Source organism: Carcharhinus amblyrhynchos, chromosome 5, assembly GCF_965287045.1.
Source record: "Carcharhinus amblyrhynchos chromosome 5, sCarAmb.v2.hapA, whole genome shotgun sequence".
Classification (NCBI taxonomy): Eukaryota; Metazoa; Chordata; class Chondrichthyes; order Carcharhiniformes; family Carcharhinidae; genus Carcharhinus; species Carcharhinus amblyrhynchos.
The window spans coordinates 105,849,287-105,876,890 of record NC_137328.1 but is presented as its reverse complement, the minus strand read 5'-3'; the positions used below and the strand labels follow the sequence as shown (position 1 = coordinate 105,876,890).

At 42.2% G+C, this 27,604-nt stretch overlaps 1 protein-coding gene across 1 annotated transcript in view; it reads right to left on the bottom strand.

The window, feature by feature from the left end:
- Nucleotides 1-21,901, bottom strand: part of LOC145343551 (ufm1-specific protease 2-like) — a 63,269-nt gene extending 41,368 nt beyond the window's left edge. The window contains exons 1-3 of the mRNA XM_080189799.1: nucleotides 21,787-21,901; nucleotides 11,850-12,033; nucleotides 10,437-10,500 (exon numbers count right to left, since the gene is read on the bottom strand). Of these exons, the coding sequence (XP_080045925.1) occupies nucleotides 10,437-10,500; nucleotides 11,850-12,033; nucleotides 21,787-21,901 (363 nt within the window). The remainder of the gene's footprint in view (nucleotides 1-10,436; nucleotides 10,501-11,849; nucleotides 12,034-21,786) is intronic.
- Between the last annotated feature and the right edge of the window lie 5,703 nt (nucleotides 21,902-27,604).

Sequence of the window (27,604 nt, the reverse complement as noted above, 5' to 3'; positions counted from 1 at the left end):
GGATTCGGCTACATTCACAACCTTTTGTAGTTTCTTGTGGTCTTGGGCAGACCAAGAGCCATACCAAGCAGTGTGATTGTTGGCTTTGGGTCAGTCACACTGACCCAAATCTCCATTGTTTTCTACTGAGAGTGTTGTGCAAATTGGGAACCCTCATCCACAGCATCGGGGAAATATTCCCCAGAATAATAGCATCAGGAGCAATGATGAGGGGCAAATCACCAGAATTCACTCCATAAACTGGCAGAAGGAAGAATAAAGGAGGGTGCAGAGCATTCCCAAAAGAAAATGAGAATAAAAAGGAAAAGTAGAATCATTAGGGACTCCAGGTAGGTGGGAAAGGTTGACTCTCTGAATTGGGAAGGAGAGAAGCAGGAAAATAATAAACTATAAATCAATATTATCATTATTAATACGTAAAGTATGGAAGATTCTCAACAACTATTGATACATTCTTCTATTCATCTGCAGCAAACATAACCTATAATTTCTCACAATAAAGACATCTGGTAAATTGAAATATTTTCTCACAGCCCAGAAGAAAATCATCAACTTTTGCAGGGCAACTGCAGAAATGAGAGTTGTAAAATGACATGTTGAATTGCAAATTGCATTAAACTAAACTAAAATGCAGAATTTTCCATTCCTGGCACCATTCTGCAGTAAGTTCATTATGACCTTTCTTCTTTAGATAATTGGATGTCCAAAACAGAAGACAGGATTTTAATGGCTTTAATGCAAGTAAGATCTCAGAATGATGCAGCAGAAAAGGAGGCCATTCAACACATTCCGCTTTATTTTGCAGGCTCAGACTCAGGGCTCAGGTGTTTAGCAGGCTAATTAATTTCTTGGTTCTCAGCCAAGCCTCATTATGTATTCTTAGAGTACTAAAGCAGCTGAGTTCCAGGGAAAATATTGCTTGATTGACAGTCCTAGAACATAGAACATAGAACATTACAGTGCAGTACAGGCCCTTCGGCCTTCGATGTTGCGCTGACCAGTGGAACCAAACTAATGACCCTCTAACCTAAACTATTCCAATATTATCCATAGTCCTGGCTCACTGATCGATGCTGTCAATTGCATAATGTCTATTTATACAACATGAAGAGGATTCAAGAGTGAGCATTTTCTGTAGCAATAACAGAAGTAGATTTGAACAGATTGTTTTGCTTTAAAGGAGAGTACAAGGAAGTGTGAGGAAATAAAGTAAAAAGAGGGTGAATTTATTTTCTTTATAATCCTAAGAGCTAAAATAATTAATCAGTTCAGGAGTGAGTATTTCAATATTACTTTGGGATACTGTGAAACAAGCTGTGGAGCTATATGAATGTGTGTGTGTGTCTAAGTTAATTAGGCTGAAGATAGACTGCACTATTTAAATCATAAAATGATTAGTTTTAAAAACATTTTGAAGTGGTGATGTGCAAAGATCGGTGGGGGAGGGGATGGGGGTGGGGGGGGGGGAGGTGGGGTGGGGTGGGGGGGGATTCTCCAAAAAAAATGTAGGCGTTGAATTTGCGAGAAAACTGGAGTAATTCACACTGTTTTTTTTTCAGTGGGAGTTCAGACTAGAATCTCCCACACTCCGTGCACTGCAGAAGACACCAGCGTGAATATCATAGATTTCAGAGGGGTCTATTCCCGCCCGGGAGGCTGAAGGCAGCGGGCCTCTGTGCATATGCAGTAGGCCCAAAGTGTTTGTTGGCCAGCTCAATCGCTGGCCAGCCTGGGATCCACTCAGTGCTGCCTCTGCCAACCTGCCCACAGCTTGATCGCAGTCCATTTGCAGGCCAGCCCTGAAACTCCTCGTCCCAGTCCATCCATATCTCCAGCAGCAACCCCCACCACCCCCCCCACCTCTCCCACCCCACCCCCTTCCACCCCGGCAGTGACAATCCCACCCCCAGCCCCCCAGAAGACCCCCACACCCCAGCAGATCCCCCTGCTGACCATCCCCCAGTCGCTGGCTTCCCTCCGCCCCGTCCGGATCCTAATGCAGAGTGGCGGTGGAACACCCCTCCACTCCCACTGATCACCACAAAGCCTCAGCACAGTCTTCCCCCTAGACCCTGCCCCCAATAGTCCCTGTCCCTCTTGGCATTGTCCCAGCCCTGGTGGGTAGTGCCAGTATGCTCCCAGTGCATGGGCACTTTGCCCCTTGGATAGTGTCAGGGGCACAGGTTAGCACTGCCAGTGTGCCCATGCTCAGGAGGCACCACCCCTCAGCACCCAACCTCCTGGGGTCCTGATTTCACCTCCCCCCCCATTCACTCCAGCAGGTCGTCCCACTAGTTCACCAAAAGTGGGGAGCTACAGTAATCCTTGCTGGAGCGAAACACTCTGGCTGGGTGGGAGTCACTACAGGGCCCAGAGAATTCAGTCCCAGGCCTGTTAATAGCATTTAAATAGTATGTAAAATAATAGCACAGACTCTGCTGGAAATTTGGGCTTGGGAGACGCAAACACACTGCGAATGCTTGTGGGAATCCCACAAATTGGCCGACGCGCGATTCTCCTAGTCCACTGCAATAAAAAAATTAGCATAGTGGGCTGGGAGTATTGCCCCCAGGATAATTAAACAAATCTGAATGGGAATTTACATGAGAGGGTAAATAAGGTTTGTTTATGCTTACATGCTGAATTTCTAAAGAGAAATGAATTAAAGGTTTAAAACTGAAAGGATTATAAATGAATAAAGCACTGTTATTAAGTTTATTGTTCCCAAATGTAGTAGCCATAAAGACAACATGAAAAATTTTTATACTCTAGGAAAAGTAAGTTGCAAAGAAAAGTAAGAACCATGGGGTTAAAGATGAAATAGAAATAACATATTTAAGGAAAGATTGAAAATTGTGTTGGGAGGGGAGGCCATGCTGTGCGAGTACAGATATGTGAAATAAGCAGTCTCTAGCCATTCCCAGAGAATTCCTGTTTGTTCCAGAAAGCAATATTTTGTTACAAGTCTTTAATTTCCATTGTTGAGTAAGAGGGAGAGAATAGTCCTGTGAAATACCTTCCCTTTAGCATCAGTGGCTGCTAATATTGCTGGAATTTTTGTAGGTTAGGAATCAAAATGGAATGTAGGCTGAAAAGGGGTGTTTATTTAGTCTAGCTAAGTAGAATTTTTTTGGAAATGTTCTAAGACTAAACTTAAATGTGTAACTGTAATATTGTATCTTTGATTTATCTTTTCACTTGTTAATAAAAGTTATAGTTTCATATTTAAAAGCTCCAAGGGTAGTACTGGGATCTTTACTTCTGATGTCAGTAAACAGACCTTTACAAATCATTGTGATAGCTCGGTAAAATTCCACTGCAATTACTACCTGTCATGTGATAAAACTTTTTCTGTTATAACTATGATGAAGTCTTACAGAAGAGAGACATCTAAATAGCCAAAATCCACATTCAGCCCTGCGGTTGCCTCCAAATTCTTTTGCCGGTCCAACTGCAACCTGTACTCACATGGACTGGAAACGTTATCTGTTTTCCTCTTCACAGCTGCTGCCAGATATGCTGAGTTTTTCAGCATTTCTATCTTTATTTCAGATTTCCAGCATTCGCAGTATTGTGCTTTCCACCATCGACAAAGTCTATCTGTGTGAGGGAATACTCTTCACTTATCTGGATATGTGCAACTCCAAAAATACTCAAGAAGTTTGAAACCATTGAGGACAAAGCAACCTATTTGATTAGCATCCTATCAGCCACCTTAAACATTCATTCTCTCCACCCTCAAAAACAGTGGCTGCAATGTGTACCATCTTCACCAGCACCTTCTAAACAGACAAGCTCTACTAGATAGAAGGACTTGGAGAGGATGTACATGGAAAAACAAACACCTACAAGTTCCCTCCATGACATCCTGACTTGGAAATTGCTGTGCATCATGCCAAAAAACTGGAACTCTAGCTAACAGCAATACATGTTTGCCTACACCACTCGTTCAGCAGTGGTTTAAGAAGCAGCTCACCACAACCTTCTTAAGGATAATTAAAATGGGCAATAAAGATTGGCAATACCAGTGTCAACCACACCCTGTGAGTGAATAATAAAGAACATTGTACCTCTCGATAAGGGTGCTTCTACAAAATGTTTCATGTCTTCCCATTGAATATATACATTAATTTCCCTTTTTACTTTCCAAATTGGATTTATTCATAATTCTCTATATCTATTTATTCTTACAGTGTTCCTCACGTTTCCTAGTTTTATGTTGTTGGTCATTTAGATGTCCACTGCATATAAACCAAATAATCTAAATACATAAGAACAAAAGTGAATTGATGACTGATTGCAAAAACGCACTATTTCCAACCCTTCTTCAATCAATGGCATACATATCTTTATTAGCCATGGCATAAAATATAAAATCAGGGAAGTTATGATGGAACTGTATAAAATGCCAGTTAGGCTCACCTAGCGTACTGTGTGCAGTTCTGGTCATCACACTATGGGAAGGATGCGACTGCACTAGAGAGGGTGCAGAGGAGATTCTCCAGAATGTTGCCTGGGCTGGTTAAAGAACAAAGAACAGCACAGCACAGGAAACAGGCCCTTCGGCCCAACAAGCCCACGCCGCCATTTTGACATGCAGTGAACGCCTTATTCCAATTCTTCTTCTACCAGGCTACAGATTGTTTTTCTTAGAGCAGAGAAGCCTGAGGGGACCTGATCAAGGTGTACAAAATTACTGGGGGCATAGATAGGGTAGATAAAAAGAAACTTTTCTCCTTAGTGGAAGGGTCAGTACCAGGGGGCATAGATTTAAAGTAAAGGACAGGAGATTTAGAGGGGATTTGAGGAAAAACTTCTCACCCTGGAATCTGGAGCTCAGTGTCTGAAAGGGTGGTAGAGACAGGAACCCTCACAACATTTAAGAAACATTTAGATGAGCAGTTCAAATGCCATAGCACACACGGCTATCTACCATGTGCTAGAAATTGGAATTAGAATAGATAAGTGCTTGAGTTTCAGACTCCTACCTGTGTCTGGGTGAAAAAGCTTTTTCTCAGTTGATTGTAACAGAGTTTAAATTTAAAAAGGAGGTGGTATTGCTAATTTAATATATATTTATTTAACTGTATACAGCTCAGTGCAAGAAATAAGTTAGGCAGATTCCTTATGTTAACATAGGTAAACATGCAGAAATTATTACATGGTTTAAAATGCACATATGTCCTACTAATGCAAAAACATGCAAATAATCCCTCCAAGTATGCATAAAAGAGATAAAAATGTAGAATATCAGAGGTGAAAGAACTTAGCCAAATAACAAGTAAAGTCAGAAAAAAAATCCATGGATTGACCAGAGCTTGTACGAAGCTTAAGGGTCTCTTTTCTTCGGTAGAGCAATAGATGTGCAATTGTGACTACTTGATTTGGAATTCTCCTTTAAGAACTCTTTGTTTGCAGTACTGAGGAATTTTGGTTGGTTTCTCAAATTACAGAAAGAAATCTCACAACACCAGCTTGACATCATGACTATTCTCAAATTACAAATAGGTCAGCTTCGATGAAAAAGGTTTAAGAGAAAGCAATGGGAATAAGGCTGTTGCCCTTGTGCCAGACTTTTTTTCTATCAAAATCCAATATATTTTCACCCCGGAGCTAGATCATGTGACCCTTCCCAGAGAGCTCCACGTCTCCATAAAAGCAGCTTGTGCCCTCCACAAATGCAACAGAGCAGTTGCTGTAAGCCAGTGCCTTTTGCTTGCGAAAAGTACCCTTTTCCAAAAAGTTCAATACATATGTGCTCCAGCTGATGACATTATAAACTAAAATCTTATGTAGCACATTTTCATAATAACAATCAACTCGCTGATTTAGTATAAATGATTAGCAATGGTTTGGAAGTATCCCATAACGTAATTTAATGTACCATATTGTTATATTATTCCAAAATAGTTAGGAATTACGTTGTAATGCATGTTGGCATCCTTCCAGCTGCAAGAGATGATGGACATTTATTTTCATTTTTCTTTTCATGGGGTGTGGGTGAAGCTGGCAAGGCCAGCATTTGTTACCCATTTGTAACTGCACTTGAACTGAGTGACTTGTTTGCCCATTTCAGAGGGCAGTTAAAAGTCAACCAAATGCTGTGGACATTAGAGGACATTAGTGAATGAGATGGGTTTTTAAGACAATTGATGATAGTTGCATGGTCACTATTACTGAGATTGGCTTTCAATTCAAGGTTTTATTAACTAAATTTAAATTGCACCAACTGCTGTTGTGGAATTTGTACCCCTGTCCCCAGAGCATTATCCTGGCCCTCTGGATTACCAGTAATACCATTGCACCACCACTTCTTTCTTCATTTGGTGAACATGTGAAAGACAATCCTTGAGAAGCAAGTTCTGTCCTAAGTGCCGCAAATGAAGCTGACAAGTAACAATGTGGGCTGTTATTTTTTGCTTTGCAACTCGTTATCAAGTTTCTGGAGTCACTTGTTGTCATGATGATACATGCCACACCACAGGAAACGTCACCATTTCCCTCCTTCACCTACTCATGATTCCCAGGTGTGATAATCAATATTTAGGGCCTTCATGCCTTGCTTGCAAATCTCCTTGAATTGGAGTTTTGGGCGCACCAGTTGTCATCTGGACCTGGCTACTTAACCATACAGAGTTATGAGAGGCTGGATAGACTGGGACTTTTTACGCCGGAGTGTAGAAGATTTAGGGATGATCTTATAGAGGTCTATAAAATAATGAGGGCATAGATAGGCAGATAGTCAACATCTTTTCAAAAATGCAGGGGAGTCTAAAACTAGAGGGCATAGGTTTAAGGGGACAGGGGAAAAATACAATAAGGTTCAGAAAGGCAATTTTTTCATACAGAGGGTGGTGACTGTGACTTCCATCCTGTGCATCTGATCCATCTGATTGGTACGTGTATGTTTCCTCTCCTTCATTTTGTTGACATTGAGGGGGAGATTATTGTCATTGCACCAGCTTACCAGATAGAGTCATAGAGGTTCACAGCATGGAAATAAGCCCTTCAGTCCAACTTGTCCATGCCACCCTTTTTTTTTAACCACTAAGCTAGTCCCAATTGCCCGTGTTTGGCCCATATGCCTCCACACCTATCTTACCCATGTAACTGTCTAAATGCTTTTTAAAAGACAAAATTATACCCGTCTCTACGACCACAGTAACATGGCAGCTTGTTCCAGACACTCACTACCCTCTGCATGAAAAACTTGCCTTTCTGGACCTTATTGTATTTCTCCCCTCTCACCTTAAACTTATACCCTCTAGTTTTAGACTCCCCTGCATTTTGGAAAAGATGTTGACTATCTACCTATCTATGCCCCTCGTTATTTTATAGACCTCTATAAGATCACACCTAAATCTCCTACACTCCAGCGTAAAAAGTCCCAGTCTATCCAGCCTCTCATAATTCGAACCATCAAGTCCTGGTAGCATTCTAGTAAAGCTTTTCTGCGCTCTTTTTAGTTCTGTATCTCTTTCCTGTACTCCGCCTCATCACTGTTTGAGATCCGACCCACTACAATGGTGTCCTCAGCAAACTTGAATATTGAGTTGGAGGAGAGTTTAGTCACATAGTCAGAGGTGTATAAGGAGTATTGTAAGGAGCTGAGGGCACAGTCTTGTGGGCACCAGTGTTGAGGATGATCATGGCAAAGTGTTATTGTCTATCCTTATTGATTGCAGTCTGTGGGTTAGAAAATTCAGGATCCAGTCGCAGAGGGAGGAGCCAAGGCTACGGCCATTGAGTTTGGAGATGAGTTTTGTAGGAATAATGGCGTTAAAGGCTGAGTTGTAATTTACAAATAGGAGTCTGACATATGTCTCTTTGTTATCTACGTGTTCCAGAGTTGAGTACAGGGTTAGGAGATGGTGTCTGCTATGGACCTGTTGTAGTAGCAGGCGAACTGTCGTGGATGCAGGAAATCTGGGAGGCCAGAATTGATTTGTGCCATGACTAATCTTTTGAAGGTGACAGGATATATGGAAGATATGGGAAAGACAGCCCTGGTTCTCTGTAGCTGAGTGTCTGTATGGACGACTAGCACAACATCATCAGGGTAGAGGAGTGATCTGAACAGGAAGTATTTTGCATTTGTTTTTTGTCTTCAGTCTTGAAACTGTGGGAACTGGAACAATTACATGGTGCAGCTCAGTGCATGCTGTCGTAGAAGGAATAGTTGAGAATTTTATAGCCAATTGTTATGTACTCAGAATGTCACATCAGTTACTGTTCCATTGCAGTTGGCATACCAAGGTAACAATGTTATCATTCTGCAGGACATGGTGAGATCTGAGAAATACATTCAATCTCAGCTGCAGTATCCACAATTTTATGTAAAATTGTGTGATTATCTGGAACATCTGAGAACCACACACACATAACACACACCCCACCCTGTAGGGAGACCCAGTCTAGTATTATGGCAACTACAAGTTGAATTCCAGGCGTAACAACTATTTGGCAGCTACTTTGTGAAGCAGATGAAGTGATGACCCCCTCAAGGGTCACTAAGTATGAGTCCCAGGATAAGTAAACGTGACATATGAGAGACTGCTGCCTTTTGTCCACTCGATAAATAACCGCTTTTTCCTTTCTAAATCTAGAAGTGCCACTGGAATTCAAAGAAATTCCCAAAACGGTTTGACATTGTATTAAGAAGTGATCCTTTCAGTGACAAGAACAGCAGGGGTGAAACCATAATCAAGCAGGGACGAGGGTAGCCTTTTGCATTTTGGGTGCGCTAATGGTAGTTAGCACTGCTACCTCACAGCACCAGGGGTCTGGGTTCAATTCCTGGCTTGTGTCACTGTGTGCGGAGTCTGCACGTTTTCAGCATGTCTGTGTGGTTTCCTCAGGGTGCTCCGGTTTCCTCCCACAGTTCGAGAGACATGCTGGTTAGGTGCATTGATAGGAACAGGTGCCGGAGTGTGGCGACTAGGGGAATTTCACAGTAACTTCCTTGCAGTGTTAATGTAAGCCTTACTTGTGATTAATAAATAAACATTACACCTGTGATCATGGCTTGCTCAGGCTGGGGTAGAATAAAGGATCAGGGTAGCCAATGAGGTTAAATCAAGGCTTTACTTGATGCAATTTTTTCAAAGCCATCTCGGTCTTTTAGCTAAGATGAAACTCAGATCAAGCCCGGGAGCAGGTGCAATGCCTCATTCTGTCAGCTTGGATCTTGTTTGATTGAGCCTAAGATGGGGTGTAATGCCTCATCCTATCAGCTTGAACCTTGTTTGTCTCTCACATGGGGACGATGAATTGGATTCAATTTGAATTTGTTTTGTTTGGATTGAATGAAAATTAAACAAAAAAAAATTAAAAAGCTACAATACATGAAAAAGGCAATATGGTTAGTGAAAAAAAAGGTACAATGAACATAAAAGTAAATTGTTATGGTCATGTTTAAGAAGTCCTCACCTGCAAGTCAGGGCACTCGAACATTATGTTGTCATTCATAAGAAAGATACAAGATCAGTGTCTGATCAATTTTAAAACGAATGATGAAGTTTGTGAAGTCTGCAGTCAGCCCATTTTGTCTCCACAAAATGAAACTGACAATGAATTGGATGCACCAATCTGTGCAGTTGATGCTTGTGGTTTTTAATATTGTCTAATGACAGGCAGCACAGTGGCACAGTGGCACTGCTGCCTCACACTGCCAGGGACCTGGTTCAATTTCAGCCTCAGGTGACTGTGTGAAGTTTGCACATTTTACTAGTTTCTGCGTGGGTTTCCACTGGGTGCGCCTGTTTCCCCTCACACTCCAAAGATATGTGGGTCAGGTGGATTGGCCATGCTAAATTGCCTCTTGGTATCAAGAGGATTAGCAAGGTAACTATGTGTAGCGACGGAGATAAGTTCTGGGTGGGATTGGGAAGAATGTTCCCGATGTTGTGGAAGTCCAGAACTAGGGGTCACAGTCTAAGAGTAAGGAGTAAGCCATTCAGGACTGAGATGAGAAAGAACTTCCTCACTCAGAGAGTTGTGAGCCTCTGGAATTCTCTATCACAGAAAGACGTTGAGGCCAGTTCTTTAGATATGTTCAAGAGGGAGCTGGACGTGGCCCTTGCGGCTAAGGAGATCAAGGGGAATGGAGGGAAAGCGGGAGTGGGATACTGAAAGTGCATGATTAGCCATGATCATATTGAATGGTGGTGCAGGCTCATAGGGCCGAATGGCCTATTCCTGCATCTATTTTCAATGTTTTCTACGTTTTCTTATGCTGTCGGTGCAGACTCAATGGGCCAAATGGCCTCTTTCTGCACTGTAGGGATTCTATACAGACTTGGCAAATTTCCCTCGCTGTATATTAGTACTAGAATTGTTTAATTGGCTACCTTAAGAAACCTTATAAATCTTGCTTCAAAAATATTTGTAAAAGCTAACAATCTTTAAAATCAAACATTATACATGTATGTGCTTACCAGAGGTATGATCTTCAATGATTTTTTTTTGGAAAATTTTTTAAGTAACTCACTGGCCTCCACCCTGAAATGAAAATTGTACACTATAATAAGACAGCACACAAATAAAACCTGACTGGTTGCTGGTAAAACCCAGGTGTTTTATAAGAACTTTAGTGCTCAGGCATAGCATTGCATATGACAAAGATAAGGTAAGGTTAGGTTTATATTTGTCTCCATTCCTACATTACAACAATGACTAGCCAACTGCATTTTAAAAGGATTTCATTGGCAGTAAAATACCTTAGGTCATCCTAAGGTTGTGAAAGGTGTTATACAAATGGAAACCTTTCTTTCAAATAGATTGACACAGGCCAATAACTTCCATGGAAAGAAAGAAAATGGAGGTGACATCAAATAGTTATCCAAACATACCAAGGCTCATGACTACAAACTATGCCTTCACCTATAGTGACAGTTAAGATTTTTGAAAATAGACTTGTATACACCATTTAACTGTCTCGGAGAAAAGTTTAATTTTTGCTTTGCTCTGCTGCACCACTTGACCAATAAAATAAACTAGCTCCAATTTAAATTTTATTCTGTTAAGAGTCCTCCTAGTCTACGATAAATATATTAGTTTATAGTTTCTTCTGGAGATAAGGTGTGGACTAAGATGTGATTGCAACAAATTAATTTCTAACAAATTCAGAGAGCACAGAGATGAGTACAATGCAGTTTCTTCACCTTGGGAGAGTGGGGGGGGGTGGAAATCTTGTTGAAGTGAGAGGGGTCACAATCGCAAGCTGGAAAGCTGGTGAGATCCCCATGTTGCCTTTTTACGGGAAGCCCCCCCCGCATCATGTGCCATTCAGGCACTTGACAGCGCAGTGGCAGGCCTTCCCCCCAGGTCAAGGGCCACAGGAGCCCTTGATTCTGAGAGTCCTGGCCACCGAAAGCTGCCAGCCACTCGGATGTTAACAGATCTTCTGTACTCAGTAGTGCCACCAGCAGTGGCTGCTATGAATAATGCAGTCTCTCAAAGAAGGACCCAGGCACAGGGGAGTGATGGTGAGAAGGGAGTCATGGCATGGGGGAGTCAGTGGGGGCAGGGGCTGGCTCTCAGTCAACCTTCACCTTTCACAATGCACCAGCTGCATTGAGCGCCTTTGTGCAAGGGAACTCCCCACCCTGGGAGCCCACCAAAACAGGGTTTGCTTATCATGTTCCCTGCGTGGTTGTCTAATATCAGCAGCGATGGCGTGAGGTTGTTCGTGGGCACTAATTGGCTCATGTTCAAACTGATATGCACATATAAAAATGTATTACTTGCACCATAAACTTCATTAAATTCCCCGTAGCAACTGTCCTGGCACAAGAAAAATGCACGAGTGTAATACCGAGGCACTTAACAGCTTCCATTATGCTACTTACGTAACGTATTTTAATATGGCTTTGCAGTGAGTATCCTCTTGTAGTTCTGAAGGGTGTGTGTTGGCACGGGTTTTGGGCCACATGTAAAGTGAGCCATTGATACCACTCAGGGCAAAAGTCTGTGAATTTACTTTAGACATCAGTTCATTAATGGCTTCCTTAAAACCTGCTTTAATTCCTTCATCTGAATTCAAAGAAGAAAAAGAAATATGCTATAAGGAAATGCGGTTGATGCCAACATTAATACTTACTGCTTACACATTCCATGACGCTTCTCTAAGTAATACACCTTCATCCTCATATCGCAATACAAGTGGCAATTTGATCTTTTGAAAAATTACATGCTTACCAAACTAAATCAAGTGCTGCTGTAGCAAAATCTAACAAGCACATGTCACAAAATAAGGTCTCTAATTGCTTTAAAAACTTAATCTGTAGTTGTCAACCTGAACAAAGATTTAAGAATTTACATGGTTAAAGGGCATCCAAGACATGATTCACACTGATGTCTCAGGGAAAATCTGTGATTAATGTTTTGATTCTCTAGGATCCTTTAGCTTCAGAAAGAGGAATTCTTGTAGTATAAAGTGCTGGCATAGAAACTGTTAACATGGGACTGAGTACAGTACCGCTCACATTGAAACTGAAAGGAACACATGATCTGAGTCTAGAGGGCAGCCTTAGACCATATGTAGAAGCAAGCATCAAGACAGCTCCTAGCTTAGAACTTATACTGTATATGTACATAGTTACTAGCAGTTAATAAACACTCGCTATTAAACTGTACAAGACGCAGAACAATTTGTGACGCCTAACAAACTAAGAACAACAATTACAACAGCCGGGATTTTCCATTCCTGGCTGTGGCGGGTGTCACACACGCAAAATATTGAGAGAGCGCAAAAATCAGTTTTACAGTGCTGTAAAACCAGTTTGCAATATTGCTGTTGAGTTTCTGATGGTGCGGTGCTTTTCGGGACCTGCAATGTCAGGAACATCTTTTACACAGATTTTAATGTCATGCATACTCACTAAAAGGGGTGGTCGCTGGAATCATCCCCCATGCTGGATCAACAGGGCACATCAGCATGCAATTAGGCAGATTAATTCAGAACAATATATAAGCAATGTGCACCTGGCAACATGCACTTCACTTAGGACTTTGAGGTCCGTTCACCTACCTCACATCATGCAGCCTTCATGGCACGTTGGGTTCAGTGCATATTGCTTTCAAAGGGGTTAACGGGCAGTACAAAGCAACTCGCTTGATTGGCACCACATCCACAAACATTCACTCCTTCCACCACCTACATTCAATGGCAGCAATGTGTACCATTTACAAGATGCACTGCAGCAAATTCACCAAAGATCCTTAGAATGCATCTTCCAAACCCACAACCACTTCCATTTAGAAGGACAAAGCAAGAAGATACATGGAAGCACCACCATCTGCATTCTTCCAAGCCACTCGCCATCCTGACTTGGAAATATATCACTGTTCCTTTGCAATCGCTGGGTCAAAATCCTAGAATTCCCTCCCTAGCAACATTGAACAAAGAACAAAGAAAATTAAGCACAGGAACAGGCCTTTCAGTCGTCCAAGCCCGCACTGACCATGCTGCCCAACATAACTAAAACCCTCTACCTTTCCGGGGACCATATCCCCTGTTCCCATTCTATTCATGTATTTGTCAAGACGGCCCTTAAAAGTCACTACTGTATCCGCTTCCACTACCTCCCACGGCAACAAGTTCCCACCACCCTCTGTGTAAAAAATCTGCCCTGTACATCTCCTTTAAACCTTGTCCCTCGCACCTTAAACTGTGCCCCCTAGTAATTGACTCTTCCACCCTGGGAAAAGGCTTCTGACTATCCACTCTGTCCATGCCTCTCATAATCTGGTAGACTTCTATCAGGTCGCCCCTCAACCTCCGTCGTTCCAGTGAGAACAAAACAAGTTTCTCCAACCTCTCCTCATAGCTAATGCCCTCCAAACCAGGCAACATCCTGGTAAATCTTTTCTGTACCCTCTCTAAAGCTTCCACATCCTTCTGGTAGTGTGGCGACCAGAATTGAACACTATATTCCAAGTGCGGCCTAACTAAGGTTCTATAAAGCTGCAACATGACTTGCCAATTTTTAAACTCAATGCTCCAGCTGATGAAAGCAAGCATGCCAAATGCCTTCCTGACTACCTTCTCCACCTGCATTGCCACTTTCAATGACCTGTGTATCTGTACACCCAGATCCCTTTTCCTATCAATATTCTTAAGGGTTCTGCCATTTACTGTATATTTCCAATCTGTATTAGACTTTCCAAAATGCATTACCTCACATTTGTCTGGATTAAACTCCATCTGCCATCCCTCTGCCCAAGTCTCCAACTGATCTGTATCCTGCTGTACCCTTTGATGGTCCTCATTGTTATCTGCAAATCCACCAACGTTTGTGTTGTCCACAAACTTACTAATCAAACCAGTCACATTTTCCTCCAAATCATTTATATATATTACAAAAAGCAAAGGTGCCAGCACTGATCCCTGAGGAATGCCACCTGTCACAGCACTCCATTCTGAAACGCACCTTTCCACTGATACCTTCTGAATTTTTTGACCGAGCTAGGTTTGATTCCAACTTGCCAGCTCACCTCTGATCCTATGCAGCTTCACCTTCTGCACCAGTCTGCCATGAGGGAACATGTCAAAGGCCTTACTGAAGTCCATGTAGACAACATCCACTACCCTACCCTCATCAATCACCTTCGTCACTTCCTCGAAAAACATGATCTCCCCTTCACAAAACCATGTTGCCTCTCATTAATATGCCCTCTTATTTCCAAGTGAGAATAAACCCTGTCTTGAAGAATCCTCTCCAATAATTTCCCTACCACTGATGTAAGGCTTACCGGCCTGTAATTACCTGGATTATTCTTGCTACCCTTCTTAAACAAAAGAGCAACATTGGCTATTCTCCAATCCTCTGGGACCTCCCCTGTAGCCAGTGAGGACACAAAGATTTCTCTCAAGGCCCCAGCAATTTCCTCTTCTGCCTCCCTCAGTATTCTGCGGTATATCCCATCAGGCCCTGGGAACTTGTGTACCTTAATGTTTCTCAAGAACCCCAATACCTCCTCCTTTTTGATCTCAAAATGACTCAAACTATCCAAACACCCTTTCCCATACTCATCATCCACCAACTCCTTCTCTTTGGTGAATACTGACACAAAGTACTTATTTAATATTTCACCCATTTCCTCAGGTCCACGTATAGATTCTCTCCTTTGTCCTTGAGTGAGACTACTCTCTCCCTAGCTACCCTCTTGCTCTTTATATATGTATAAAAAGCCTTGGCATTTTCCTTAATTCTGCTAGCTAATGATTCAACTCACAACACATGGACTATAGATATTCAAGAAGACAACTCACACCACCTTCTCAAGGGCAATTAGGTATGGGCAAAAATGCTGGTCAGCCAGTGATGCCCATGTCCCATGAATGAATTCAAAAAACACATCAGCAATAAGGCAAAGTCACTTTGAGTTGACTGAAGAGCAATGTTCCTAACTCAGGAAAGCCCCAACAGCCATCTCAGCAATGCAGTATATGGCCAGTAACATGACAGGGGTCTGTAGGGCAAGGCCTGAACTGGGGGAAGTTAGGGCTCACCTACTTGACTGGGGCTGAAGGAATATCCAACACAATTACATTGATGATGTGGGACTAGAATGGGAAGGGGTGAACTGAGGAAGTTCTTCACTTTCCATTATTTATCTTGCTAAGACTTTCCTTCTTCCAGTCCAGGAAGAGGAAGGGCATAACAGTCCAGGCTCAGTTGTGTGCAGAATGTTATCCACAGGGCATGGACATAATGTCAATCTAGGGGAATACTGAACATGCTGATGGGCTGCAGATGGTATAGTCAGTCCAGGGAGGCATCTACAGCCCATAGATGTGCAAAAAGTAGTGTGGGGACATAGAAAAGTCTCATGGTGGGAAGAGTGGTAGTGTGAAGTTTTCTAAACCATACTGTACCAGAGGCTTCAAGACAGGGAGGGAAAGGTTCACCTGAATCATAGGCACATCCGCAATCATAATGGGGTCAAGGGTTGACTGGAGGGATTGAGAGATGAGGGGGTGAGGGAAACCTCAACATCATGTTCCACCAGGACTTTGGGAAAGATTTCTACACTAACACAGGGAGGGCTAAGCTGGTCTGGCACTCACCACCATCTTACAAAATGAAGTAATGGAGCAGTAAACAATTTAAATGTGGACAAACTCAGCTGGTGAGTTCTCAGAGACCCTCATGGATGATTGGTACATTGCCGCGGTTGGCGGGGGGTGGGTTGCTGAATAACAGCCACCTTTAAGATATGAGTATTCTCAGATGAAGAGAGAAGCACAGTTGAGACTGATTATGAGCCCTTTATTCACAATGCAGGAAATCAGGCAAGGCACTGATGAAGGATATTCATGTGTGGTTAATACTGAGAAGTGGCACAAATCGACCACTTTGGATTAACAAATTGTCATAATTTCAAAATTCCACAGAGCAAGAAAGGAGTCAGGAGCAACTGGACAAATTCACATGCCTCACAAATTGCTTACAATTCTTCCGCTGCCAGGCTTACATGAGAATCCCCCAGCCCTTCCCCCCTCCCAAATAATCTCAGTTCCTGACTAAATATGTAATGCCAAAGAGTCCAGTAGCTTAACCTAAAGGAAAGGGGGAAGAAGAATCTAGTGGTATTATAAGAACATAAGAACATAAGAAATAGGAGCTGGAGTAGGCCAACCAGCCCTTCAAGCCTGCCCCACCATTCAATAAGATCATGGCTGATCTGAAGTGGATCAGTTCCACTTTCCCGCTTGCTCCCCATAACCCTTAATTCCCCTGTCTATCAGAAACCTATCTACCTGTGATTTAAATATATTTAGCGAGGTAGCCTCCACCACTTCAACGGGCACAGAATTCCAGAGATTCACCACCCTTTGAGTGAAGAAGTTCCTCCTTAACTCCGATCTAAACTGCGCTCCCCCTTATCTTGAGGCTGTGTCCTCTAGTCCTGCTATCCTTTCTAAGCGGGAAGAATCTCTCTACCTCTACCCTATCCATCCCCTTCATTACCTTATACGTCTCTATAAGATCCTCCCTCATCCTTCTAAACTCCAATGAGTACAGACCCAGCCTATTTAGTCTCTCTTTATAGGCCAACCCCCTCATCTCCGGTATCAGCCTAGTGAACCTCCTCTGCACTCCTTCCAAAGCCAATATATCCTTGTGCAAATGCGGCGACCAAAACTGCACACAGTACTCCAGCTGCGGCCTCACCAGTACCCTGTACAGTTGCAGCAAGACCTCCCTACTTTTATATTCTATCCCCCTCGCTATAAAGACCAACATTCCATTCGCCTTCTTGATCACCTGCTGCACCTGCAGACTGGGTTTTTGCGACTCATGCACAAGGATCCCCAGGTCCCCCTGCACCGTAACATGCTGCAGCATCCATTGACACCAACTCTCTGCTTCCTATTAGACAGCTAATCCTCTATCCACGCTAACACCTTACCCCCAACTCCATGCACCCTAACCTTCTGTAGCAACATTTTGTGAGGCACCTTATCAAATGCCTTTTGGAAATCTAAAAACACCACATCCACCGGTTCCCCTCTGTCTACTGCACTAGTCACATCCTCATAGAATTCCGATAAATTTGTCAAACACAACTTCCCCTTAACGAATCCGTGCTGCGTCTGCTCTATCAAACCATTCTTTCCTAGGTGCCTTGCTATTTCTTCTTTGATGACGGATTCTAGCATTTTTCCAACTACAGACGTTAAACTAACCGGCCTATAATTCCCTGCCTTTTGTCTGCTACCTTTTTTAAACAGCATCACTAACTATTAATATATTATTAATATATACTATATATTATTAATATTATTATTATAACAGCATCATTAATTATCACTAGACTATAAATCCACAAACTCAGTTAATGTTCTGGAGACCTAGGTTCAAATCTTGCCACACAGATGGTTGAATCTGAATTCAATAAAAAGAATCTGGAATTAAGAGTCTACCGAGGACCATAGAACCATTTTGATTGTCAGAAAAATCCAGCTGGTTCACTAATGTCCTTTCGGGAAAGAAATCTGCCATCCTTACCTGGTCTTGCCTACATGTGATTCCAGAGCCTCAGTAATGTGGTTGACTCTTGACTGCCCTCCAAAGGCAACTAAGATTGGGCAATAAATGCTGGCCAGCTGGTGATGTCCAAATCCCCCGAATGGATTAAAAAAAATTTAAATAATCTTGAAATGCAACCAACATTGGGCAGGATTTCAGGAATGAATATTTGCTTGCACTTAAGCCACGGTGACCCTTAGTTGTCATGGATAGAAAAAGGACCATTGGAGGCTTACGTCTTTTTCTCGTGTATTCTGTTGAGGGAGTTACATTGATTGCTACCTGCAGATACCTCAGAAGGAGGGGAAGATAATGACGAGTTTCACCCTCATGAACAAGGGGCAGCACAGCCCTCTCCACATGCCAAGGATGTGTGTAGGCATCTTGCAAAATCTCGGGTGTATAAGACATGCATGTCTTTCCTGCAGGTTAGCAAGAGACAGTGTTACTGATGACTCTGCATGTTCAAGGATCTGGTGGTTCACATATGCCAGATTCTCTAAGTCTTGGTGCCACTGGGATTGGGAGGATGTCCACTGCCAGTGCCTGTGAAAGTAACCACTGCCCTGAACTTCTCCACCAAACATCCTTTCCAAGGCTCAACAGGGGATCTCTGTGGGATTTCACAAGCTTCCATGCATAAATGTGTTCAGGTGGTTACAGATATCCTTTGCATCCATACATACACTTATGTGCTCTTCATGAGAGATCAGATTATAAATGCGAGGTGATTCATTTTGGTAGGGCAAACTTGAATGCGGATTACAGAGTAACGGCAGGGTTCTGAGGAATGTGGAGGAACAGAGAGATCTTGGGGTTCATATCCACAGATCTCTGAAGGCTGCCACTGAAGTGGATAGAGCCGTGAAGAAGGCTTGCAGTGTGTTAGTAGTTATTAACAGCGGGTTTGAGTTTAAGAGCCGTGGGGTTATGCTGCAACTATACTGACCTTCGTGAGAATATTCTGTGCAGTTCTGGTCACCTCACTATAAGAAGGATGTGGAAGCATTGGAGAGAGTGCAGAGGAGATTTACCAGGATGCTGCCTGGTTTGGAGGGTAGGTCTTATGAGGAAAGGTTGAGGGAGCTGGGGTTTTTCTCTTTAGAGCGGAGGAGGATGAGAGGCAACTTAATAGAAGTTTATAAGATGATGAGGGGGATAAATAGAGTGGACATTGAGAGACTATTTCCTCGGTGGCTGTTACTAGGGGGCATAACTATAAGGTTCATGATGGGAAATATAGGAAGGATGTCCGAGGTAGATTCTTTACTCAGAGTGGTTGGGGTGTGGAATGCACTACCTGCTGTGATAGTGGAGTCGGACACTTTAGGAACTTTCAAGTGGTTATTGGATAGGCACATGGAGCACACCAGAATGATAGGGAGTGGGATAGCTTGATCTTGGGTTCGGACATAGCTCGGCACAACATCGAGGGCTGAAGGGCCTGTACTGTTCTATGATCTATGTTCTTGTTCAAGCAAGCCAGGACTGGCCTTCGCGGCAATTTCAGGGTTCTCATGAGTGCAGGGTGCCATCAACAACATGCATGTGGCCATAAGATCTCTCTAAAACCTGGCACTACAGTACATCAACTGGAAACGCTTCCACGTGGTCTGCTACCACAACAAACCAATCCCTAACATTCGCATGATCCCGGAAGAATCCATGATTCCTATATCATAGGTGGATGGTAGATCCCAGATATCTTTGAGGGACAAAACGGTATCCAGGGTTGACTCCTTGGGCACATGATGCCAGCAAAGGACGTGGCTGAAGACATCCAATGAGACAGATGTGCACATGAAATCCTCATAGCCACAGGATTACAGGAGGAAGGTGATGAACAGTAGTGATTATCCTCTCGGACAAATGTCCTCTACCACGGACCCATATGAACATCAATGTGGCATCCCTCTCATTTCAACCATCCACTTCGCTCTGTGAATGTGTACAGATGAGGCTCTCATTATCCTGGTCCTTTGAAGAATAATGAGACCTTGGGCTAAGATATCCTTCCTGAAATGGGCTGCCAGTTGACATAGGTTGTCCCGGAATCAGGCATCTGAAGGTGCTGCCTCTTCCAGCGTCTCTCATGCATCTCAGGACTATGGCAGCCTATAAAAGACAACTACTATCCTGGCTAGGCTTCTGCTTGTAACTGTATGTCTTCAATGTGACAAACCTCCTCCAGGAGGCCTAACACCAGAAACTGTATAGTAATTTCTGATATGTCACCTCAAGGATCAAGCTGAGAGGAATCATTCAGGCCATGGCTGCCAAGGACAGAATGCAGATTTTCTGAGATCAATTTAGACATAACTCAGTCTTCCGTGCCTCCTTCTTCTCAATCACATTCACATCTGGCACACATAGGTAGGGATGCTGGCATGCATTCACCCTCACCATTTTGTATGGGAGGTAATAGCCAGTGGTATCATCGCTAGACAATTAACCCAGCTCGTGTCCTGGGAACATGGGTTCGAATCCCATCACAGCAGATGGTGGAATTTGAATTCAATAAAAATACCTGGCATTAAGAATCTACTGATGACATGAAAGCATTGTCGATTATCAGAAAAATCCATCTGGTTCATTAATGTCCTTCAAGAAAGGAAATCTGCCATCCTTACCTGGTCTGGCCTACATGTGACTCCAGATCCACAGCAAAGTGGTTGACTCTCAACTGCCCTCTGAAATGGCCTAGCAGGCTACCCAAGGGCAATTAGGGATGCCCAACCATACCCATGTCCCATGAATAAATTAAAAATTATGGATCAACTGAGGATGACGAGATTCTAAATGTTTCCTGACATACATTATAATGCCATCTTCTGAGCATAGACAGGTTACCATCATGGCTGTCTCTGGTGAACTTCAGCAGGCTCAGAGATTATGAAGTTATCAAGATTACATTTACTTCATAATAAAGAAAGATGCTTTACCATATCCTTTCTCCTATCTAATTGTTTCCCTCAACATATTATCATGTTACCATACGTGCTTCCAGAGCTTGCTCTAAGTTTCGACTGAAGGCAACATATCACCATTTACATAGGTGTTAAAAGAGTACTAAAGGAGGGTCTCCACCCATATTACGAACTACCCTCTCCACAGATGCTCATTGATGTGCTGTGTGATCCCAGTGTTTTCTGCTAAAGGAATTTAAGATGTTATTACTGCTAATATGATGAGTTGAAATACTAGAAGGACAAGCTTAGTGAGTTAGATGGATATTTTGATTTTTTTTGTCCTTAACTTTTTATGTTCTTAGGAGCAAGCAGCCTGAATTCCCAACCTCACCTGTCTTTTTTAGCGTTGATCCAGGACCTTATCAAATGATCAAAACAATAGCACAGTTAGACACAACCAAGAAAAGTATGTGGAAGTAACAGGAGGATAATCTTCATTCAATTACTATTAGGCAATGTAAGTGCCGGAATGTCCCTCAATTGGAGAAGGCACTAATTGCAAATAACATTTCACAAGGGGTGACATTTCTTTAACTACACAATATGAAACCTAACATCATTGAATAATAGCTAGCTTGAAGAGACTGGATTTCCTCAGAACATTGAATACTCCATTAAAGATAATAAATTCCTCGTACAGAATTTTAGCGCATAAAATTATATTGCTCAAGAGGAAATAAAAATTCTAATTATTAAATGATAGAAAAATCCTGATTGAAAATGTAAAACAGATTAATGTAAATGTTAAATATGTATTTAATAAGCAATTTACTTCTCACCATCTGTTTTGCTGATGACTCCTTCCAACTGAACTCCTCCCTTTATTCGAAACAACAAATTTTCATTATCAATTGGCAGCTGGAACAAATTGATTGAAATAAAGTAATTATTCATCTGTCTAAATAATGTATTAACTCTGCTGTGCATGTTCTACACTTTTTTTCCTACTCCTTCATCGGATGAGATCATATTACCAAGCTCTTTTTAAAATTCTTTCATGATGTATATTATTTGCTGGAAAGACCAGCATTTACTGTCATCCTTAATTGTCTCCGAGAAGGTGGTGGTGTGCTGCCTTCTCAGATTGCAGCAGTCTAAGTGGTGAATGCATGCCCGCAGTACTGTTAGTAATGGAACTCCAAGACTTAGATCCCATGACAGTGAAGGAACAGTGTTATCGTTCCAAGTCAGCAAAGCATGCGGTTTGGAGGAATCTTGCAGGTGGAGGTGTCCTAATTTCAGTAGAGAACAATAACATTTTTATTATGGTTTTAAATCCAAAAAAATCCAAGTATTTACTAGAAGAATGAAGCCACAAGGTTCGTTGCTATAATTAAAACATGTTACTGCATAATAATTGAAGAATATGAATACTAATAACAATAAGCTTTCTTAAATAGTCAGTTGCGTTAAAGATATTCAAAGTGCACTGCATACAATTACTTATAGTTTTATACCAAACTTCTTAAGTCAAACTTAGTTCCACATACATACATTTGACTTATACCCTAAAAAATTCCAGTCAGATATTTAATGAAAACCAAAAGAAACCAATTGGTATGAGTACAGTTCCAAAGATGCGTATTAGGATTGAGATTTATTTGGCCTTCTGGTTATTTCTGGCAAGGCTTTCCTTCCAAGTATTCTCTAAATGCCCCATGGTTGTAGATTTTTAGTTTAGCATAGCACAGCTACTGTGGTCAGAGCTCTCCTGATTCTAATGTTCTTTCACGCTGAAGTCTTACATATAGTAACTTTCTCTTTCTCTGCTCAGCTTAACAATTCCAGAATCCCAACTCACTGTCAATAGAGTCCTTCAGTTATGAAGGGTTTTAAACCATTTTAGCCATCACAAAGAATTTCAACTGAATTCTGCTGGAGATATTACCTGCAGCTAGCTTGCTCTTCATTAAACCACTTGAATGATATATTCCCTGCAATAAGCTTTTTGTTTACTCTTTGCTTTTGCATTCTTCATCTCTTAAGCAACTATGTCACATGATCTATTCCAAGAACTGTTTTTTATGAGAAATCATCCTTCAGATAAACCTAACTCTTAAAAAGAGTATCAACCCAACATAAGATATAGGTATTTTCCTCCCAAGTAAGGATTTTTTTCACAACCCTTTAAGATACTACATATCTTAACATTATAAACATTTCAGCAAATATCTTATTGCATACAATACAGAATAATCACCTCCCCAAACTTCAACCAAAATTCACATAACCAACATTTCACAATCCCAGGTCCTTAATCAAGAGATGATAACATTTAAAAGATGGGGAGATTATGTCCAAAACTTTTAGCATAAGTTTATAAGATTCCTTTAGGCTGTTATGAGTTATTGAATTAAATAGTCAAACTCTAGATAAGGCATCTGCAATCATGTTCTTCCTTCCTGCAACATGAATAATTTTAAAGTAAATTCTTGCAGCATCAGACTCCAGTGAAATAAAGAAAGATTCTTGATCTGGAATTTGTCCAAAAGCACCGATGGATTATTGACCATGTAAATCACAGTCTCTATGGCATTTTCAGAAACATATATTTCAGACCGCTGAATTAATTATTTCTTTTCAACTATGGAGTACTTTCATTAACAAGGATTACATTTCCTCAAGAAATAATTGACTAGATGCTTTATTTTAGCGTCATCATCTTGTAATAATACATTTCCCACACTCATATCCTGGGCATTAATTGTTATCTTATATAGTTTAACATTTGGAGTAGCTATTATTTCATGGTTCACTTATCAAGACAGTTTTTTATCAAGACACTGCCCTGTCATATTTTGCCTTCTTCAACAAATTTAAGAACATAAGAACATAAGAAATAGGAGCAGGAGTAGGCCATCCAGCCCTTCGAGCCTGCCCCGCCATTCAATAAGATCATGGCTGATCTGTCGTGGCTCAGTTCCACTTTCCCGCCCTCTCCCCATAACCCTTAATCCCCTCGCTTATCAAAAACCCATCAACCCGCGTCTTAAAAGTATTTAGCGAGGCAGCCTCCACCACTTCAACGGGCAGAGAATTCCAGAGTTTCACCACCCTTTGAGTGAAGAAGTTCCTCCTCAACTCCGCTCTAAACCGCCCCCACTTTATCTTGAGGCTGTGCCCCCTAGTCCTACTGTCCTTTCTGAGCGGGAAGAGTCTCTCCACCTCTATCCTATCCATCCCATTCATCATCTTATACATCTCAATGAGATCTCCCCTCATTCTTCTAAACTCTAACGAGTACAAGCCTAGTTTATTCAGCCTCTCCATATAGCTCAACCCCCTCAACTCCGGTATCAGCCTAGTAAACCTCCTCTGCCTCCCTCCAAGGCCAAAATATCCTTGCGTAAGTACGGCGACCAAAACTGCACACAGTACTCCAGCTGCGGCCTCACCAATGCCCAATACAGCCGCAGCAAGACCTCCCTACTTTTATATTCAATCCCCCTCGCTGTGAAGGCCAGCATCCCATTTGCCTTCCTGACCACCTGCTGCACCTACAGGCTGGGTTTTTGCGACTCATGCACAAGGACCCCGAGGTCCCTCTGCACCATCGCCTGCTGCAGTTTTTTGCCACGTAAGTAATAGTCCTTCCTACCATTATTCCTACCAAAGTGTACCACCTCGCACTTGCCAACATTAAATTCCATTTGCCAGTTCCTGGCCCATTCGCCCAGCCGATCTAGATCCTTCTGCAGTCTCTCCACACCCTCCGCGCAATTTGCCGTTCCACCAATCTTGGTGTCATCAGCAAATTTCGACACCATACACTCGGTTCCCTCCTCCAGATCATCTATATAAATGGTAAATAGCTGAGGCCCCAGCACCGACCCCTGGGGCACTCCACTAGTCACCGACCGCCAATCCGAATAGCACCCATTAACCCCCACTCTCTGCCTCCTATTTGACAACCAATCCTCTATCCACGCTAACACCCTACCCCCAACTCCATGCCCCCTTACCTTCTGCAATAACCTCTTGTGAGGTATCTTGTTAAACGCCTCCTGAAAATCAAGAAAGACCATATCCACCGGCTCTCCTCTATCCACCGCCCTAGACACATCCTCATAGAACTCCAATAAATTTGTCAGACACGACTTCCCCTTAACGACACCGTGCTGCGTCTGCTCTATCAAGCAATTCCCCTCAAGATGCCTCGCTATTTCCTCCTTGATGACGGATTCTAACATTTTACCTACAACAGAAGTTAAACTAACCGGCCTATAATTCCCCGCCTTTTGCCTGGCACCCTTCTTAAACAACAGCGTAACATTAGCCGCTTTCCAATCTTCTGGCACTTCCCTGGAATCCAGCGACGTTTGGAAAATAACCACCAAGGCATCCACTATCACCTCCGCCATTTCTTTCAGAACCCTCGGAGGCATTCCATCCGGTCCTGGGGACTTGTCCACAATCAGTCCCTCCAGTCTGTCGAGCACCGCCTCTCTAGTAACAATTGACAATGGAGCAGACACTGTGCTGAGACTTGGGACAAATGTCCAGTAAAGTCCATACATTCCAAAAAACTGCAGTATTTGTTGTTTGGTTTTAAGAACAGGAAAGCCCATAATTGCTTGATGTTAAGTTTTTCTGGGCAATTCTTCATTTTGTCATATAATATGAGCCAGCTAAATAACCTTCACTTAGGTAAATTCATTTTTTGTCCAATTTATCACTAAATCAGCAGTTTCCAACTCTAGCAATATAATCTTCAAGTGTGGGTGTAAGATAAGAATCAGTTTTTGTTATGGCAGTCACTTTACAATAATTAATGCAAAATTTTTGGATTCCATAAGGTTTTAGTACTATTACAACAGATGAACTCCAAATGCTTTGAGTAAGTTCCATTATATCTTCATCCAGTATGAAATCAGTCTTCTCTGACTACAGCCAGTTTCTCAGGGTTCAGTGTATAAAAATTTTGTTTAATGGGTAGAGTATTTCCTACATCTACATAATGCATTAGTAAAGAGGTTCATCCAGATTGTCTCTATCCTTTTAGCAATTTGACTATGTCACTTCGTTTGATTCAATCAGCCAGTTGTTGGGATGTATGTATCTGGCATTGCACCTGCACTAAAATGAATACTTGGCATTAAGTGCTCATACAACTACACTGTCCTTGCTTGCGCTAATGATGAATCATGCCATGCATCTGGGAACTGGTCTGTTTGTGTGACATCATGGGGGAGTGATGGCCATGCTTGTGCCTTTGAGCAATAGTGTTTTGAGTTTTGGACCAACCAATGCACCACCTCAGAGTCCCTCATAGTTAGTGCTTCAAAAACCACACTTTGAGAATCATTGTTCCAAATGACCAAGGCTGCGGGTTTGGTGGGCACTGTTGAAGGATGAGGGAGACGTGGAGAAAATGTTTTAGTTTGTGGATGAATCTAAAACTTAAATATAAGATAGTCAGCAATAAGTCAGGGTGATGGCATGATGGCGCAGTAGTTAATACTGCTGCCTTACAGCACCAGGGACTCAGGTTCGATATCCAGCTTGGGTCACTGTCTCTGTGAAGTTTGCACATTCTCCCCATGTCTGTGTGGGTTTCCTCCAGGCACTCCAGTTTCCTCCCACAGTCCAGAGATGTGCAAGTTAGATGGACTGGCCATGCTAAATTGCCCCTTAATGTCAGGGAGACTAGCTAGAGTAATTGCATGGGGTTATGGTGATAAGGCTTGGGTGGGATGACGGTCAGTGTAGACTTGATGGGCCAAATGGCCTCCTTCTGAACTGTAGGGTTCTATGATTCTATGAAATCCATTAGGAATTCAGGACAACTTCCTTACCTAGAGACTGGTTAGAATGTGAACATACTAGGATAAGGAATAGTTCAGGTGAATGGCATAGATGTATTTAAGGAAAATTAAATAAACACATAAAGAAGAAAATAATAGAAGATATCATAAGGCTAAGACTTCACTCTATATTTTTAATAACATATGTGTAGATATCTTTCTGTCTAATTACTAACATTTTAAAACCTGGACAAAGACCCTTTTAAAATGGCTGAAGGTATGTCTGTCTGTGACTCATGAACAATAAGAACTAAAATAGCAAATTCACTGAGCCTTACTCCTCGTTATCTCTGAAGAAGCTGTAATGACCCATTGGGCTGGAAAAACCAAATTCAAAATGAATTATACAAAGACCATTTATATTTCATAAGTCAGGCCTGGCCACCCAAACTGATTTATTTGTTAGGACAAGGGATCCTGTAGCCTTCTGTTAAGACATTGGAACATTAACAATCTCAGGGGCCTTGACAAAGGATTCAGCCAGAGAGATAAGGTGGGAATCATGTGACATTAACCCCCAGCTGATGGAATCAGTCATACTTCCATGTCATACTGAAAAACCCCTGTCTGCCATGTTCTCATCTATCCTACAGCAGCTCAAGTTAGGGGTTCTGCAAGGTGAATGCCTGGCCCCATCTATACTGTTTCTACTGGACTTTTTCTACCGTTGCTTAGAAAACTGATTCATTTCTGCGTGCCTATCTCATTGTGGAAGTTATCTTTACTGGAATTGTGAATTATCCAGCATCAGTTCAGTCTGCCAACTTCTGGGAAGGAAAACATTACTGGACCT